This window comes from Coregonus clupeaformis, chromosome 29 (assembly GCF_020615455.1).
Source record: "Coregonus clupeaformis isolate EN_2021a chromosome 29, ASM2061545v1, whole genome shotgun sequence".
In the NCBI taxonomy this organism is placed as follows: domain Eukaryota; kingdom Metazoa; phylum Chordata; class Actinopteri; order Salmoniformes; family Salmonidae; genus Coregonus; species Coregonus clupeaformis.
Window position 1 is genome coordinate 36,468,308 of NC_059220.1, and position 19,084 is coordinate 36,487,391.

Below are 19,084 nucleotides of genomic sequence, written 5' to 3' on the forward strand. Positions count from 1 at the left end.
AATACTTCACTACGTTGCAATATCTTACTCTTCATCGTAGAACACATACAGCAGAGAAGCCCTACCACTGCTCTGACTGTGGGATGGGTTTCACTTTCGCATCAAACTTCAAAGTGCATCAACAAAACATACACAGTGTATGAGAGTTGAGTGAAGTTATCGAAATCCAAACCATGGATACCCTTGACAAGAGCAGTAAAGTCCCAACTTTATGCTTGTGTAATACACTTTACACTTGAGGTAATGAGACATATTCAAAGATCACATACATAAAAGGGGAAAATAATTAATATTGGATACATTCCCTGAAAAATTAATATGCAGTATTGCTATCAGAGTGCATATTCTGGTACTTCTGAAGATCAAGAGAGCCATTAACAGTATTGTACCAGCCTCAGTATGCCTAACTTGAAATGGATTCCTTTGACCATGTTTAGATTAACTTATTTTTTCTTCTGCTTCTTAAATTTTTTTATTTTATAATGAATTTGTATCAGTCTGTCATGTGCATTGTAATGTTATGTATTACTATTGAATCCAGGGGTGAAAGTAGCTAACATTTCATACTGGTAGGGGACCTGTTTGTGCATGGAATTGTTTTATGGACCTAATTATAAAGACATGTCATTTAAAAGTATTACCTTTTAATGGTGCATGAACACAACCAGGCATGTTTTCATCTGATTGTCAAACAAATCACTTAAAAGTAGGCTATACCTGCGCACGGCTGATTGTTCGCCTGAGTTGATTGATGTGTCCGTATGCCTCTGTACCAGCCAGATTTCTGACTTCGCAAATTTGAGTGTTTACCTCAGACCATGGTTGGGGAGTAATGGATTACATCGTTACAAAAAAAAACAGTATCTGGAATCCATCTGGAAAAATGCTCTCTTGCAACAGCTGCATAGTGTGGATCCAAGCCAATGGAATATAAGTGGGGCTTTTATTGCTCAATCTAACTCATGCTGATAAATATAAATAAATATCCATATGCCTAATGGACACATGCTCAAACTTGCACACTTTTGATAGACTTATAGTGGCAATCTGTAGTTGCTACATCCATTTTTGGACTTATAAATTATATATACAGTACCAGTCAAAAGTTGACACCCCTACTCATTCAAGGGTTTTTCTTTATTTGTACTATTTTCTACATTGTAGAATAATAGTGATGACAAAACTATGAAATAACACATAAGGAATCATGTAGTAACCAAAAAAGTGCTATAAAATTATTTTGATTTGTTTATTTTAGATTCTTCAAAGTAGCCACCCTTTGCCTTGATGACGGCTTTGCACACTCTTAGCAAAGCATGCCATTCCATGAGCGCAGCATTTATTTTTCAACTTGAATCAATGAGCCCAATCAGTCCTCCATGACAAGAAAATCATAAACAGAGTAGGGCTGGCTAAGTCCTTAGTTTTGGGGTTATGCTCAGGTAAAACAATTTGGCTAATATATACTTCCATATTTCCAAGTCCTATTCTTGAAGATCAAGGGGGTATAACATTTATTGGAATGATGGGAATTCTGATAGATTGGTTTTTTATGTAAATATATAATTGAATCGTATTATTATATATAGTAGAAAGCGATGGGTTAGAAGAAGCCTACATAACCAAACCATAAAGTAAAATTTAACATCCATATGGCCAGCTATGTAAACTTGAACATTGATTTATCTTGCAATAGATGTCGTTCAATTGGTAACATACGTTTGTCTTCTTCTAATGCCTCTTAAGGGGAAAGTAATCAGATTGTTACTGATTACAATTTTGGACAGGTAACCTACCCAACCCTGCCTCAGACCACACCGCACTGGAGCTTTACCACCCGTTTTCTTTCCATCTTTGTTTTAATTATTATGATAGGCTCATGCTTTACCAGTATGCCATACCGGCACTTTATTTTGCCAGTAATCATCCCTGATTGAATCTGAATGGCACAACCAAAGGGTGATGATTGTAATAAAGATTGTTTGCTGTTTTTAATTCGGACGTCTGGTCGCTTCTTTCCTGGACTCTAACCATTCCAATATCCTGCATGCACATTCAAGTATTTAATGGACCTACGTCCATCAACACTATGCTTAAACAAATTAACATTTTAATATACCTTTGCAACACTCGTTGAAATAGTTCCTTTTGAGTCAACTACATCAAATATTAACTGTAGAGCCAAAATATAGGGAGGAAAGGCATGCAATACTAAGCATCAGAACACCAGTTGAAATAACGTGGGAGTTAAATACAACCCATTTCCCTTACCTCCCAGGCTCTTAATGTGTGATAGAATAGGTTGGTATAAGCCTTCTCCTCCCTCTTCCTGGTCTAAGGGCTGGATCGAATCCCTATTGCGGAAGATCCACGTTTTATCTCTACTGAAATGTAAAGCCAATGTTCCCGCATTCACAGTAAACGCTGCACATTACATTTTACATTTTAGTCATTTAGCAGACGCTCTTATCCAGAGCGACTTACAGTTAGTGAGTGCATACATTATTTTTAGTATTTTTTTTCATACTGGCCCCCCGTGGGAATCAAACCCACAACCCTGGCGTTGCAAACGCCATGCTCTACCAACTGAGCTACATCCCTGCCGGCCATTCCCTCCCCTACCCTGGATGACGCTGGGCCAATTGTGCGCCGCCCCATGGGTCTCCCGGTCGCGGCCGGCTACGACAGAGCCTGGATTCGAACCAGGATATCTAGTGGCACAGCTAGCACTGCGATGCAGTGCCTTAGACCACTGCGCCGCACATGTCGGCTCAATCTGAAATTACCTTTACATTTTAATGCAGATCTTCTGGGATACGGATTTAATCCACCCCTAAGAGTTGTTAGACCAGGAACTGATTTTCTGTGTAACTAAAATGACTGGTAAAGTGAGGAGTCAGACAAAATGCTGGTTTACTTCAGTAGTGTTGGTTTTATTCAGCCAAGTAGAGAAGACCTACAGCCCTAGGAGGAAAACAGAACAAGAACAGAACCTGCCCACCACACACACGGGCATGCTCAGTGAATCACAGAAGACACTGCAAAGTTGTGGAAAGGATCATTCCATCTTTGTGTGTGTGTGTGTTTGTATAGTACCCAAACACCCATTTCTAACAAGCAGCAAGCACTACTTTGATCTCAACAATATAATTTTGCTACACATTACCCCCCAAAAAGAAAAGATCCTGCTAAACTATATTTGATTCCCGGAATATAGCACACACTCCTTCAAAGGAGGAATTTCTGAAACCATTTATAAGTGCTGATTCTCTTGAAACAAGGTAGGTTTCAGACAGTGCTTGGAAATTAAACAAGTATTGATCAGAGGAAGGACAAAACTTACAGAAGCATCCTTAATGCAGTCAAGCTTTTTGAGAGAAACAGGCATACACACACACTTCTCTTCTACTCTACTGAGCCATGACACAAACTGCACAACCGTTGGTGAGTTAGCTAAAGCAGAGGCACCATTATTTGACAATAAGTAAACTGTCTTTTTCAAGACTACAGTCACAGACAAGCAGAGGGTCATCATTATTGGGCCATGCTGCAACGTTGGAAGGAAGACTGTTCTCCCCCCCAAAAAATCTGATTTTAAACACTAAACGTAACCTTAGACCTAACCCTAACTAAGCAAATTTTCACTGATTAACTAAATGTTGCAGCTAGCCAAGTTTCACTTTGCAGCATGACCGTCTAGTGAAAACACCAGTAGAGTCACAAGTGCTGACGACCTGGGGTCAGGGGCTAAATGAGGTCACACATTAGATGACAGAGAACCGGATGCCATGTTTGTTGAGGCGCTCCACCAGCTTAGTTTTGGCAAAGGTTGCTCCTGGGGTGTACACACCTCCCCTAAAGAGAGAGAGACAGAGAGAGGGAGGGTGAGATAATATGCATCAGATGTAATACAATAGCTGCACAAACACTACCCAGTGTGTGTGTGAACTCACTTCTTGGGGAGGGCTTTGGGTTCGTTCAGGATGGTGATAGCTGCCTGTACCATGGCGATGGGCGTGGCCACGTAGCCCGCCTCTGAAACAGGGAGAGAAGCATTGTGTTAACCCCAGCAGTGGCAGATTACATGGAGGAGGGGTTAATAAAAAGTCAGATTAGTGTGTTTGTGGAGCAGAGGTTAGGGTGTTTGTGTGTGTTCAAGTACCTGGTCCTTGGACTAGTGTGCGGATCTTGGCATTAGGTCGTCCCTGGCTGGGGTCCTGTCCCTCAGTGTAGCCTTCTCCGTAGAATGCAAACTTGAAGGATGAACCCTCCATCTGAGTGGCACAGAAACACACCAATCACTGACTAGAAGGACCAACCCTCCATCTGAGTGACACACAAACACACCAATCACTGGCAATTTTGCAAACAAATGGAAGTGAAACATACCAGTAAATGTTACTCATACATTTTAACCATACACAGGTCAAGATACTCAAAAAACTGTACCTGCTTTCTTGTTGGTCCATCCTTGGAGAAGAAACCAAAGGAGAAAAACTCTGGATACTAAAGACAGAAGAGAGAGAAAAAAAAAAAAAAGAGGTAGAAAGAGAGAAGGGTTTGAGTTTTTCCTTTTGTGTGAGTGTGTGTGTGTGCATATACAGTACCAGTCAAAAGTTTGGCCACACCTACTCATTCAAGCGTTTTTTTTTATATTTACTATTTTCCACATTGTAGAATAATAGTGAAAACTATTATTATCAAAACTATGAAATAACACATATGGAATCATGTAGTAACCAAAAAAGTGTTAAACAAAATTAGATTCTTCAAAGTAGCCACCCTTTGCCTTGATGACAGCTTTGCACACTTGGCATTCTCTCAACCAGCTTCAACAGGAATGCTTTTCCAATAGTCTTGAAGGAGTTCCCACATATGCTGAGCACTTGTTGGATGCTTTTCCTTCACTCTGCGGTCCAACTCATCCCAAACCATCTCAAATTGGGTTGAGGTCAGGTGATTGTGGAGGCCAGGTCATCTGATGCAGCACTCCATCACTCTCCTTATTGGTCAAATAGCCCTTACACAGCCTGGAGGTGTGTTTTGGGTCACTGTCCTGTTGAAAAACAAATGATAGTCCCACTAAGCGCAAACCAGATGGGATGGCATATCGCTGCTGAATGCTGTGGTAACCATGCTGGTTAAATGTGCCTTGAATTCTAAATAAATCACAGACAGTGTCACCAGCAAAGCACCCCCACACCATCATACCTCCTCCTCCATGCTTCACGGTGGGAACCACACATGCAGAGATCATCCGTTCACCTGCTCTGCGTCTCACAAAGACACGGCGGTTGGAACCAAAAATCTCATATTTGGACTTTCCACCGGTCTAATGTCCATTGCTCGTGTTTCTTGGCCCAAGCAAGTCTCTTCTTCTTATTGGTGTCCTTTAGTAGTTGTTTCATTGCATCAATTCGACCATGAAGGCCTGATTCATGCAGTCTCTTCTGAACAGTTGATGTTAAGATGTGTCTGTTACTTGAACTCTGTGAAGCATTTATTTGAGCTGCAATCTGAGGTGCAGTTAACTCTAATGAACTTATCCTCTGCAGCAGAGGTAACTCTGGGTCTTCCTTTGCTGTATCAGTCCTCATGAGAGCCAGTTTCATCATAGCGCTTGATGGTTTTTGCGACTGCACTTGAAGAAACCTTCAAAGTTCTTGACATTTTCTGGATTGACTGACCTTCATGTCTTAAAGTAACAATGGACTGTCGTTTCTCTTTGCAAATTTGAGCTGTTCTTGCCATAATATGGACTTGTCACAACACAACTGATTGGCTCAAATGCATTAAGAAGGAAAGAAATTCCACAAATTAACTTAACAAGGCACACCTGTTAATTGAAATGCATTCCAGGTGACTGCCTCATGAAGCTGGTTGAGAGAATGCCAAGAGTGTGCAAAGCTGTCATCAAGGCAAAGGGTGGCTACTTTGAATAATTTGTTTAAACGTTTTTGGGTTACTGCAACCCAAAAACGTGTAGCTCAGTTGGTAGAGCATGGCGCTTGCAACGCCAGGGTTGTGGGTTCGATTCACACGGGGGGCCAGTATGAAAAAATGTATGCACTCACTAACTGTAAGTCGCTCTGGATAAGAGTGTCTGCTAAATGACAAAAAATGTAAAATGTGTTATTTCATAGTTTTGATGTCTTCACTATTATTTTACATTGTAGAAAATAGTAAAATTAAGAAAAACCCTGGAATGAGTAGGTGTGTCCAAACGTTTGACTGGTATTGTATAACAATGTGTGTCTGTCAGTGTGTCCTTGTTCACCTTAATCAGCAGGTCTTGTCCAAAGCTGAATTTGACCAGGAACCAGAACATCATCCCAGCGAATAGCATCTTGACAATGTTGGCCACACCTCCTACTCCTGCATACGCACCATACTGAACCTGGGGTCACACAAAGGTCAAACAGGGGTCACAGAGGTTCATTTCTCAACTGAGTTTGGACATTAGAGCCACATCACACTAAAATTGCAGATCGCCCAGAGAGAAAGAGCGAGCGAGGGGCTGAAGCTTATTAGCTAGGGGGCTGGCCCACAAGGAAGGAAATGCAGGGAAAATTTAGTGGCATAGCTTCAAGAAAACAGTCACTTTAAAACTAGGGAATTCGTGGCTAATTGAGGTAAAACAGTCATTCTGCTCATAGATTATCCTCTTAAATGTAACTACATGTAATCTAAAATGTAATCTACGTAATCCCCGAAAGTAATTATTTGAGACAATAACTATTCATGCTGCATACTCCAAGAAAGGTTAAAATCTCACCTTTCAGGTAGAAATAGTTATACAATTGCTGAGGACACAAGCTCAAGTACACAGTACAAATATAATAAACATATGAAAATATTTTACTGTACATTACATATTTCCTATTGAACAAAAATGTACAAGGCTTGAAATGACAAATGCTTTCTAAATTTAGTATTATCAAATTATAAAACCACTAACTATAAGATTTACCTTCCTTATAACTATAAAATACATATTTGTATGTTTAGTGTTAGAGAACATGTGCATACTTTCGAAAGGTTTCTCGATGAAAACATCTGCCCCCATCACTATGAACATCACAGCGCTATAGCTTGGCTTCCTGAACTCGTTAGGAACTCGCCTTTCATCTCATATTAATCTAGTCCATCTATGACAAACAAAGTGTTTTTTGTTTAAAATCGATGGATTATTTTAGATGAATGGCTACAAAATCCATCTTTGAATGTGCTGTAGTGATGAAACCACTCTCCCCTGCTGCACTACAATGTAAGGATTTCAGGCATGTGCTTGGTCAGTGGCTGTGACGTAGGGTCAGCAAGGAGTTGATTGACTTTCGGAAGAGGGAATTAAATGGTAGGAGGGACATCCCAGCTTCAAGTGGTTTCAGATTTCACATCCTAAGTCACAAAGGTACAGAAAATATACTACTGTGTCCGTGGGAACCAGTGTTATCGCTCAATGCAAGACATTTTGAACTACGGTGTCCACAGATCAATTTATAAGCAAAAATGTCCGTCCGAACCGGTTACAGAACCACAATGCCCTAGCTGTGATGCACACAGACACCCAAGATTTATTAGGACATATTCAATTTCTTGCATTTAGAAATTAGAACCACATCACACTAAAATTGCAGATTTGACAAGAACACACACTGCTCTGTGTTTGTGTGTGTGTGTGTGAGACCTACAGGTGTTTCCTGGTGTTCCTCCAGTAGAAAGCGTTGAGATCTCTTCACCACCGAGGGGTCGGCTCCCATAAACGGAACTGCATACTGCTGCACCTCATTACTGTAGAACAGGGCACTCCTACACACACGATAGAAAGTAAAGTTATTTAAATATCAAATAAACACATTTAATAAGCACAAACACACACAAACGCACACCCACAGCTCCCTGTACCTGCGTTTGATCTTTGAGCCCACCACAGGGAGAGGTTTGTGTCCAAACTTCTTCCTGAGGCTCCTCAGCTTCCCGCTGTCAGCAAAACCATAGATGGCCGACTTCCATGTACCATCATTGATAGAACCACCCTAAGACAGAGACAGAGAGAGAGAACTGAGTACCAACAAACCCTTAAAAACCGATTCTTAAAATCAAGATTGTTATGTTATTAGATACAAGAATGATGCAGGGGTTACAATGATTTGCTCTTTACAGGACAAAGATGAGGCCGGGGCTGTGTGAGGGTTTATGGGTAATGGAGTCTTACCTCAGGTCCTGTGCTGGCTGTCAGGAAGCTCTCGATAGCTGTGAGTGTCCCTGTGATGAGAGAAATACACAACTGTGACACACAAACACACACACACACACACACACACACACACACACACACACACACTACATAAACAGCTGAAGTAAACTAACCTCAGGGAGAGGTTAGATTGCAAAATAGTTGGGAAGAGATTTTCGATGCACCGATTCCATGGCACATGGTTTATTTACATTGACATTTTAGTCATTTAGCAGACGCTCTTATCCAGAGCGACTTACAGTTAGTGAGTGCATACATTTTTCATACTGCCCCTCGTGGGAATCGAACCCACAACCCTGGCGTTGCAAGCGCCATACTCTAGCAAAACAACGGCAGATTCAAAACTTTAAAAAGTTTTCAATTTAAATTATTATGCTAAATTCTTGCAACCAATAGAATGTTATATATATGGGGGATACAACCATCCCAGCTCTGCAGATTTTGTTGCGAAGAGACAGAATTATTAGATCATTTATTTTGGTACTGTCCATATGTAATTTAGCTTGGTTTTGGTCGCAGGTCCAGGAATGGCTGAAGAATTGCAACATTTACCAGGAGCTAACTCTGCAAATAGCAATGCTGGGTAATTTGAAAAGTCATAGTCAATCGATCAATAACACAATTATTTGCAAAAAGTATTATTATATCTTTAATTTACAATCTGTAAATTGGATTTAATGGTGCTCTGTGGGATGCTCAAAGTTTCTGATCTTTTTTTATAACCCAACCCTAATCCTGTACTCCACAACTTTGTCCCTGACCTGTTTGGAGAGCTCCATGGCCTTCATGGTGCCGCTTGCTTGGTGGTGCCCCTTGCTTAGTGGTGTTGCAGACTCTGGGGCCTTTCAGAACAGGTGTATATACTGAGATCATGTGACAGATAATGTGACACTTAGAGGCGACTCCGGGATGCTGACCTTCTAGGCAGAGTTGCAAAGAAAAAGCCATATCTCAGACTGGCCAATAAAAATAAAAGATTAAAATGGGCAGTCTGAGATATGGCTTTTTCTTTGCAACTCTGCCTAGAAGGTCAGCATCCTGGAGTCGCCTCTTCACTATTGATGTTGAGACTGGTGCTTTGCGGGTACTATTTAATTAAGCTGCCAGTTGAGGACCTGTGAGGCACCTGTTTCTCAAACTAGACACTAATGTATTTGTGCTCTTGCTCAGTTGTGCACCGGGGCCTCCCACTCCTCTTTCTATTCTGGTTAGAGCCAGTTTGCGCTGTTCTGTGAAGGGAGTAGTACACAGCGTTGTACGAGATCTTCAGTTTCTTGGCAATTTCTCACATGGAATAGCCATCATTTCTCAGAACAAGAATAGACTGACGAGTTTCAGAAGAAAGTTCTTTGTTTCTAGCCATTTTGAGCCTGTCATCGAACCCACAATTGCTGATGCTCCAGATACTCAACTAGTCTCAAGAAGGCCAGTTTAATTGCTTCTTTAATCAGCACAACAGTTTTCAGCTGTGCTAACATAATTGCAAAAAGGGTTTTCTAATGATCAATTAGCCTTTTAAAATGATAAACTTGGATTAGCAAACACAACGTGCCATTGGATCACAGGACTGGTGGTTGCTGATAATGGGCCTCTGTAAGCCTATGTAGATATTCCATAAAAAATCTGCAGTTTCCAGCTACAATAGCCATTTACAACATTAACAATGTCTACACTGTATTTCTGATCAATTTGATGTTATTTTAAATGGACAAAAAAAGTGCTTTTCTTTTGAAAACAAGGACCCCAAACTTTTGAACGGTAGTGTGTGTGTGTGTATATATATATATATATATATATATATATATATATATATATATATATATATATATATATATATATATATATATATATATATATATATATATATATATATATATATATATATATATATATATATATATACACACACACACACACACACACACACACACACACACATATACATACATACGGGGGATTGGAAATGATGCAGATATTTACATTGATGGAAGCTACAATCTATCTGCAATATTAAAGCTGATCTACTCCCTAAAAAATATATATAAAAAAACAAAATAAAAAAACCCTCAGGGAGAGGACACACATACACACCTTTGAACTGGTCCCTGGTGTAGAGGACTCCCATGTCTGCAGGTATGGAGTCGAAGCCACAAGCCCCAACAATGTACACTCCTTTATCAGCTGCCTGACTGTCGTAGTTCAACTGCATACTCTCTAGGAACTACACACACACACACACTGTAACCAGTAATAGAGGACAGCATGGCATCCAGCATGCCTCCCATTTCACCTAGTGGTGTGTGTGTGAGAGATATTGCTTCCAACTATCAAGTCATGTCAGATCTACAGGAGTCATGGGTTGTAGGCGTCAGGGTCAATTAGGGATTGAAGCCTAGAGAGTGTGTTGTTGTGTTGTCCACTTACCTGGGGTTCTCCACAGATGTCAATGCAGTGTGCTCCGTTCTCCACGCATGCCTTTACCACAGGCTCGCCCCAGAACCTGTACTACACACACACAATTTAAATATGAACAAATATAAACAAAATCCCTTCACCAAGGAGCTTGTGTCACTACAGTATAATTTCTACTCCAGTATAATTTATTTAGAATTTTGTATGAAGACCTTCAGAAGTCATTATGATATCATGTCTTGTTCAATGTCTGGTCACTGCTGGACCATGCCACCTTATGTTACACTCACAGTTATCGCTTTTCTCTGGACTGGCTAATCTAGTGTGAACCGAATATAGTTTTCGATGTGGCTTTCCTTTCAAACCTCCCCTGAAGCCCTCTGTTGCCCCCATGGGGAGGCGCACCTAGGGCTGTGGCGGTCATAAAATTGTCAACCGGTTATCGTCATGCAAAAGACTGCCGGTCTCACGGTAATTGACCGTTAATTAACATAAACAAGTTTAACATCTCCAGGCCTCCATGCATACAGTGGGGGAAAAAAGTATTTAGTCAGCCACCAATTGTGCAAGTTCTCCCACTTAAAAAGATGAGAGAGGCCTGTAATTGTCATCATAGGTACACGTCAACTATGACAGACAAATTGAGAATTTTTTTCCAAAAAATCACATTGTTGGATTTTAATGAATTTATTTGCAAATTATGGTGGAAAATAAGTATTTGGTCACCTACAAACAAGCAAGATTTCTGGCTCTCACAGACCTGTAACTTCTTATTTAAGAGGCTCCTCTGTCCTACACTCGTTACCTGTATTAATGGCACCTGTTTGAACTTGTTATCAGTATAAAAGACACCTGTCCACAACCTCAAACAGTCACACTCCAAACTCCACTATGGCCAAGACCAAAGAGCTGTCAAAGGACACCAGAAACAAAATTGTAGACCTGCACCAGGCTGGGAAGACTGAATCTGCAATAGGTAAGCAGCTTGGTTTGAAGAAATCAACTGTGGGAGCAATTATTAGGAAATGGAAGACATACAAGACCACTGATAATCTCCCCTCGATCTGGGGCTCCACGCAAGATCTCACCCCGTGGGGTCAAAATGATCACAAGAACGGTGAGCAAAAATCCCAGAACCACACGGGGGACCTAGTGAATGACCTGCAGAGAGCTGGGACCAAAGTAACAAAGCCTACCATCAGTAACACACTACGCCGCCAGGGACTCAAATCCTGCAGTGGCAGACGTGTCCCCCTGCTTAAGCCAGTACATGTCCAGGCCCGTCTGAAGTTTGCTAGAGTGCATTTGGATGATCCAGAAGAGGATTGGGAGAATGTCATATGGTCAGATGAAACCAAAATATAACTTTTTGGTAAAAACTCAACTCGTCGTGTTTGGAGGACAAAGAATGCTGAGTTGCATCCAAAGAACACCATACCTACTGTGAAGCATGGGGGTGGAAACATCATGCTTTGGGGCTGTTTTTCTGCAAAGGGACCAGGACGACTGATCCGTGTAAAGGAAAGAATGAATGGGGCCATGTATCGTGAGATTGAGTGAAAACCTCCTTCCATCAGCAAGGGCATTGAAGATGAAACGTGGCTGGGTCTTTCAGCATGACAATGATCCCAAACACACCGCCCGGCAACGAAGGAGTGGCTTCGTAAGAAGCATTTCAAGGTCCTGGAGTGGCTTAGCCAGTCTCCAGATTTCAACCCCATAGAAAATCTTTGGAGGGAGTTGAAAGTCCGTGTTGCCCAGCAACAGCCCCAAAACATCACAGCTCTAGAGGAGATCTGCATGGAGGAATGGGCCAAAATACCAGCAACAGTGTGTGAAAACCTTGTGAAGACTTACAGAAAACATTTGACCTGTGTCATTGCCAAAGGGTATTTAACAAAGTATTGAGAAACTTTTGTTATTGACCAAATACTTATTTTCCACCATAATTTGCAAATAAATTCTTTAAAAATCCTACAATGTGATTTTCTGGATTTTTTTCTTCTCATTTTGTCTGTCATAGTTGACGTGTACCTATGATGAAAATTACAGGCCTCTCTCATCTTTTTAAGTGGGAGAACTTGCACAATTGGTGGCTGATTAAATACTTTTTTCCCCCACTGTATGTCCTGAGACATTATTGGTACCGATTTCCCATTTGCATTTAACAACCACAGTTGTTCTAAAAGATCATCACGATAGGGATCATATTGCATGGTGCAGTGATATTCTGACTTTCCTCTTTCTGCTTCTGGTATCTGAGCCTGAATAAACCTACCCCATTTCCTGACTACCCTATCTACTTCTGTCTCAATATCCCCTAACCAATAGACATTTGCTGTATCCTGTTTCGTTACCATTTGTAAGTTTAACCCTGCCTTGTCTATAATTACCCCTTCGGAGGAACATCGAATTTGTATACCCATTTTGCATAGGGCATCTCTTCCCAATAGATTGACAGGGGTGTGTTCTGATACAAGTATAGGGAGGGTTGCGGATTTGTCATCCGCTATCAGGCGAACTGGAGCTGTCATTGGAATTAACTGCGTTTGTCCCGAGAAAATGTGATTGTTACGCAACAGGACAGTTAACACGCGCTATCTGCTAATTATCTATAGGCTGTTTCAACTTGTCAATTTCAAATTATTTTCTAACAAGTTTTATTTTCAAACAACAGTTTGAATTGAGGTGTGTTCCGCCTCCTCATTAATTCACATAGAAGTAGACCATTTCAGTGTTGCAGACAATTTATGTTTGAGGCTTTACTGAGCCAGACAAACTGCTCTCTTTGAGGAGAGCCCAAGCACTTCCCTAGTGTTTCCGCAGATCAAGTTTGCAGGCATTTGCGCAGTCTTGCACGAACTGGCACATTTTCTGGCTGGCATTTACAGTTTTATTCACATGTTTTCAAGTACTGGTGACAGCTAATGCATTCCGATTATTGCATAGATTGTAATGGACACCTATGATGTGTGTAAAATACTTTTTTGAAGGTTTTACTGATTATAATGAGCTAATGCTAAGCTATTTGCCAGCTATGTGTGGCGCCATGTTTGTTGACATTATACAATGCATTCTGGGTGTCACGTAAACGTCTGTCAGACCAAAGATGATATACTGAGGTGAAGGAATGGTTCTCATCTTTCGAGTAAACTTCCGGAAGTGAATGATCCTAGATGACACACCCTTCAACATGCATACTGTAAACAGACCAAACTCATCTTGTCTCCTCTTATTATCTTTGGTTGAAGCGAGAGAAAAAAAAAAAAACATGACCTCCACCGCAGACTGGCTAATCTAGTATGAACCAAATACAGTTTGTTTTGGCTTTCCTTTCATGCCTTCCCTGAAACTCTCTGGTGCCCCCCTGGAGAGGCGTGCCACATTATGAAAACCTCTGGTATAAGTAATATGGTGAGACTTTCACCTAGCCTATCAGATGGCAAGGTGGAGCGATTACCATATTGATTGCCTGGCAAAGCCTCTCAGATCTGTGCATAGGGTCCAGAGGTCCATTTGGGATTGGGCCATGTCTGTTCTGAACAATACATTTCTATCTGAACGTTGTGTAACACAAAACTTACACATACAAACGACTACATCATACAAACATCACACCTGCCCAAACCCACTAGCCCCCACCCTAATCTCCAGCGCCTTTATAGCACTGTCTGCCACATGGCCTCAAACTGCATGATTTTGTTTCTCTCTGTCGCCCACGCGCTTAAAATGTTTAAATAATAAAGCATTTGACCTTTCCATTGTGAGAATGACGGAGGATTGGCTGATTTCCAGTTTGAGTATAGTTTTTTAAAAGATAATTGATGAGAAGAGTATTGTCCAACCCATTGAGTATTTCACTGCACCCTCATATGTCATGTCTTGAAATATACAGACAGACAAATTAAAAGTATATTTACATTACAGTATCTCTGACATCCATCTTTCCAACTCCGCCCATAACATTTTAATTTTGTAGCATTCCCAGAAGGCATGAATTATTGAGTCATTAGTAGTTTTACACTTCAGACATGACTTGTGACGTTGCACTCTCCTGAACGCACCTCAGGAGACAGTTGAAAGTGTTTGGAGGAGGTAGGGAGTAGACAGAGAGAGAAGGATGCAACTGCAGCCCACAATTCGGGGCGTTCCTGCATGTGGGCATTCCTGTAAACGCAGGAACCCCTCTTTATGCTTCTATTATTTAGCTATGACTCCAGTACATAGATGGGAGGCACACACTGTAATCTAGCTAGCACACAGGTGTCACCCCCCGCCTGCTGTGTACCGGAGTAACTAGCGGTAGGCGGTGTCCTATCAGGCAAGGTTTTCTCCAGGGCACAGCAGGCGGGAGCAACACTGTGTGCTAGCTATCAAGCTAGCACACAGTGTCGCTAACTAGCAAGCTAGCTAGTTAGCACACAGTGTTGCTCCCGCCTGCTGTGCTAGCGGGAGGCGGGGGCGACCGGTATACATTGTCCTTGGCCCCCGCCTGTCCGGCACGTTTTTCTCCGGTACGCAGTCGGCGGGAGCAACACTGTGTGATAGCTAGCTAACTAGCAAGCTAGCACACGGTGTCACTAACTAGCAAGCTAGCTATGTAGTTAGCAACGGTGTTGCTCCAGCCTCCCGCCTGCTATACTAGTGGGAGGCGGGGGTGACCGATAGACAGTGTCCTTCGCCCCCACCTGTCGGGCAATGTTTTCCCGCGAAAACTCAGATAATACTTTTACTTCCCTTTTGACCCACATTCAAAAGTGTCACACAAGCATTATGATGTCGTGCTCGAGGGGGGGTGGGGCGTTCATGAAGGAACCAATGGGGTGCTCGAGGGGGGGACGTTCCTGCAGATGCAGGAATGCCCACATGCAGGAACACCCCGAATTGCAGGCTGCAGTTGCACACTATTGGACAGAGAGGCTGAGAGGTGATGATCAGACATGACAACAGTGCCCCCCTACTGGTGGAGTTGGTAATAGACAACACTTTTTTCACTTCATCCAGAGTTCTTTGGTGAGGCTGTGTATCACAATGACAGAGATTATACCACACCCAGTCACGCCTGCCAACACTGTAAAGGCTGTGTGTGTGTGTGTGTGTGTACAAGGTGCACTGGTGATAGCCACCATCATCATTGCAGGTGTTTCACAAGCTGTGAGGTTATGGCCTTACTGCTATCAGGCCACTATCTGCAGCCCCATGGCACAACAGGAGAGCAGAGTGGTGATCAGGACTGATATCAAGACAGTCTTATATACTAACACCAGTAGAATGAAATACCGCTGACTTATGACAGACTCATTGTGTCTCAGCAGTACTTACAGTGTGTGTGTCTACAGTATTTTCCAGATGTGTGTGTGTGGCATCTCCACAGTCAGTACTTACTGGCCCCACACAGTTGAGAACAATGACAGCCTGTTTGCACATGGCAGCCAGCGAGTCAGGCTCTCCCACATCAGCCACGATGACATCCACCGCAGTCCTCAGCTCCGGCTTACCTAATACACACAGCAGAGGACTCAGTCATTTCACCTTTATATTATAAACATCTACTAACCAATACACCAGACATCATTATTTGTTTAACTACATCACCGAGGACTTGTCATGGACCAACACCACCACGACTGGGCGCAACAGCGTCTCTACTTCTTAAGGCAGGTGAAGAAATTCAGCATGCCACCCCGGGTCCTCTCCAAATACTACCGCTGCACCATCGAGAGCGTCCTGTACATATTACCTCAACTACCTCAACTAGCCGGTGCCCCCGCACATTGACTCTGCAACGGTACCCCCCTGTATATATAGCCTCCCTACTGTCACTTTATTTTACTTCTGCTCTTTTTTTTCTCAACACTTTTTTTGTTGTTGTTTTATTTTTACTTTTTTTGTTTAAAATAAATGCACTGTTGGTTAAGGGCTGTAAGTAAGCATTTCACTGTAATGTCTGCACCTGTTGTATTCGGCGCATGTGACCAATACAATTTGATTTGATTTGATTTGATTTGACCGGTTGCATCACGGCCTGGTACGGGAATTGCTCCATCCACGACAGCAAGGCCCTCCAGCGGGTGGTGAAGATGGCCCAGTACATCACTGGGACCGTGCTCCCACCCATCCTTGAAATGATGCCTGAGGAAGGCCTGCAGCATCATCAAGGACCCCACACACCTCCGCCACGGCTGTTCAATCTCTTATCGTCGGGCAAACAGTATCGGAGCATGAGGTCTGATACCAAAAGGCTCAGAGACAGTTTCTAACTACAAGCCATCAGACTGCTGAACACTTGAACTGACTCTCTGCACCTTATCACACATGCACTCATGTACACACACACACACACACAGAGAGATATACAATCATATACACACAAACACGCAACACACACACACATCAAAACTGCTGCTACCAGACTCTTATTATGATTGATTGCTAAATACTTCCCCAAAATATCTGTAAATATTGGACTATAAATTGTGCCTTCCTGTATTATACTTATGCTAAAATGTTTACTCTATTCTACTGAGCCATTTACTTTATGTTCATATTCTTATCTTTTCTTATTGTTGTTACATTGTCGAGAAGGAACCTCGCTTGGAAAATAAATACATTTACATTTTAGTCATTTAGCAGATGCTCTTATCCAGAGCGACTTACAGGAGCAATTAGGGTTAAGTGCCTTGCTCAAGGGCACATCGACAGATTTTTCACCTAGTCGGCTCGGGGATTAGAACCAGCGACCTTTCGGTTACTGGCACAACGCTCTTAACCACTAAGCTACCTGCCGTCCAATACATGTAACTTTGGATGACAAGATAATGATGTTTGTTTCCAACAACTAAAGAAGTTATGTCCGATTTATGTCTTGTCTCCTTGCCACGACACTAATGAGTATTGCGATACTGGTATCGTCCCGGCCCTACAGTGCTTTGCATCAGCCCCCTGTATAAGTTGACATGTTATGTGGTACAGTACAACCTGTAGCTCATGACCAAACAAGGACTGTTGTAAATTAGGCACATGTTGAATGCTGTGCCATAGCCATAACAGATAGGAAAATACTGCCCTATTGAAACATGGGGTATAGTAGGATGAATGGCTATCAAATAAGTCATATTGTACACACATGGCAAAGTAGACTACGTGTCTATTGCATATTCCAAACAAGCTCTCTAATGTACCTGCAAATGTATAATATTTAGCTATATAGCCTAACCCATGACAATTGTCTGAAATGTCAACCTGGTCATGGGGGGGGTAAATGATACAACACAGTGACTAGGTTTTAAATTAGTCCAGGTGAGTTTACTGTCTGGCGTGACACACAGTAAACTCAGTGTTGACACTGTATGACACCGAACTGTCAAGAAAGCTTCCTTCCTTGAATCCCCCTGGAAAATCCGATTACAATGCACAATGGTGTCAGTCAACTAACTAGACCAAAGATCATCTCTGGCTAATCTCTCGTGGACAGTGTAAACATATTTACGCGAAACTTTTGTTCTGAGTTAACAGATAATACTCTTTGGTTAGCATCCAGCGTGAACAAATTAAATGTGTAAATTGTATTTGATAGTTAGCTAGCTAGGTCAATGTCAATGAAGCCAGTACGTACCGAGGGCTCCGGCGGCCTGCTCTAGAACTTTATCCAGTTTCTGTCTGCTTCTCCCAGCCACAGCCCATGTCAGCGACCCATTGGGCCCCTCCGATACGGTCCTGGCCACCTCTTCAACCACGAACTGCCCGGTGAATCCCGAAGCCCCAAAAATAACAATGTGATAGGGTCTGCTAGAGGAGGTATCCACCTTCGCCATAGTTACAACTAGTTATACTCAGTGAAACACCGACCAACGACGCGAGAGGGTAGGGGAATGAGCGCAACGCTAGGAGCGTGCTCATATAAATGACAGATAGCAAAGCTGTCACTTCCGTAGTCTGATGATGATGCTCGGTCGCCGGACTTTGACCGCACTGATTAAGATATGAAACCTAAACACCGCTGATGCAAATAGTCTGCATGCACAAACAAAGCGTTTTATTGATGTTAGTTTAAATACAGCTTTTTGTATTTCTTATAAACATGTTATTTGATCTCATTAACGTGTTCAATTAAATAACCAATTGAAACGCTGATATCTGAAAATTAGGTGTGGTTGTAAAAGTTTTGGTTTACAATTGGATGTCTGTGCTGTCAATCATCATCAATCGGATCATCGCTTGATAGTGAGGGAGTTCGATTAATCTCGCCCGGGCGCCCGTGAGGCATGTTTGCTCCGTCTGAAAGTTGAATGCATTCGATTTGGAACCAGGCTGCCTCCCGGGTGTGAGCCATGTGCGCGCTCTGTCAGACGGAGAAGTCGCCTCAACAACAAAAAAAGTGATGTAATTAAGCAGGTGTAGTAATAAGGGACAGTT

The 19,084-nt window shown here is 42.1% G+C and overlaps 1 protein-coding gene across 1 annotated transcript; it reads right to left on the minus strand.

Moving 5' to 3' along the window:
- Positions 1 to 2,909: 2,909 nt before the first annotated feature.
- LOC121545071 (saccharopine dehydrogenase-like oxidoreductase) lies at positions 2,910 to 18,590 on the minus strand. Its single transcript, XM_041855438.2, has 12 exons — positions 18,285 to 18,590; positions 16,055 to 16,167; positions 10,682 to 10,762; positions 10,349 to 10,478; positions 8,216 to 8,265; positions 7,906 to 8,036; positions 7,692 to 7,809; positions 6,278 to 6,397; positions 4,450 to 4,506; positions 4,163 to 4,274; positions 3,954 to 4,035; positions 2,910 to 3,855 (listed from the first exon to the last, which is right to left on the minus strand). Exons 1-12 carry the CDS (start codon positions 18,481 to 18,483, stop codon positions 3,765 to 3,767), a joined length of 1,284 nt encoding a protein of 427 aa, XP_041711372.1. The 5' UTR covers positions 18,484 to 18,590; the 3' UTR covers positions 2,910 to 3,764.
- Positions 18,591 to 19,084: the final 494 nt, after the last annotated feature.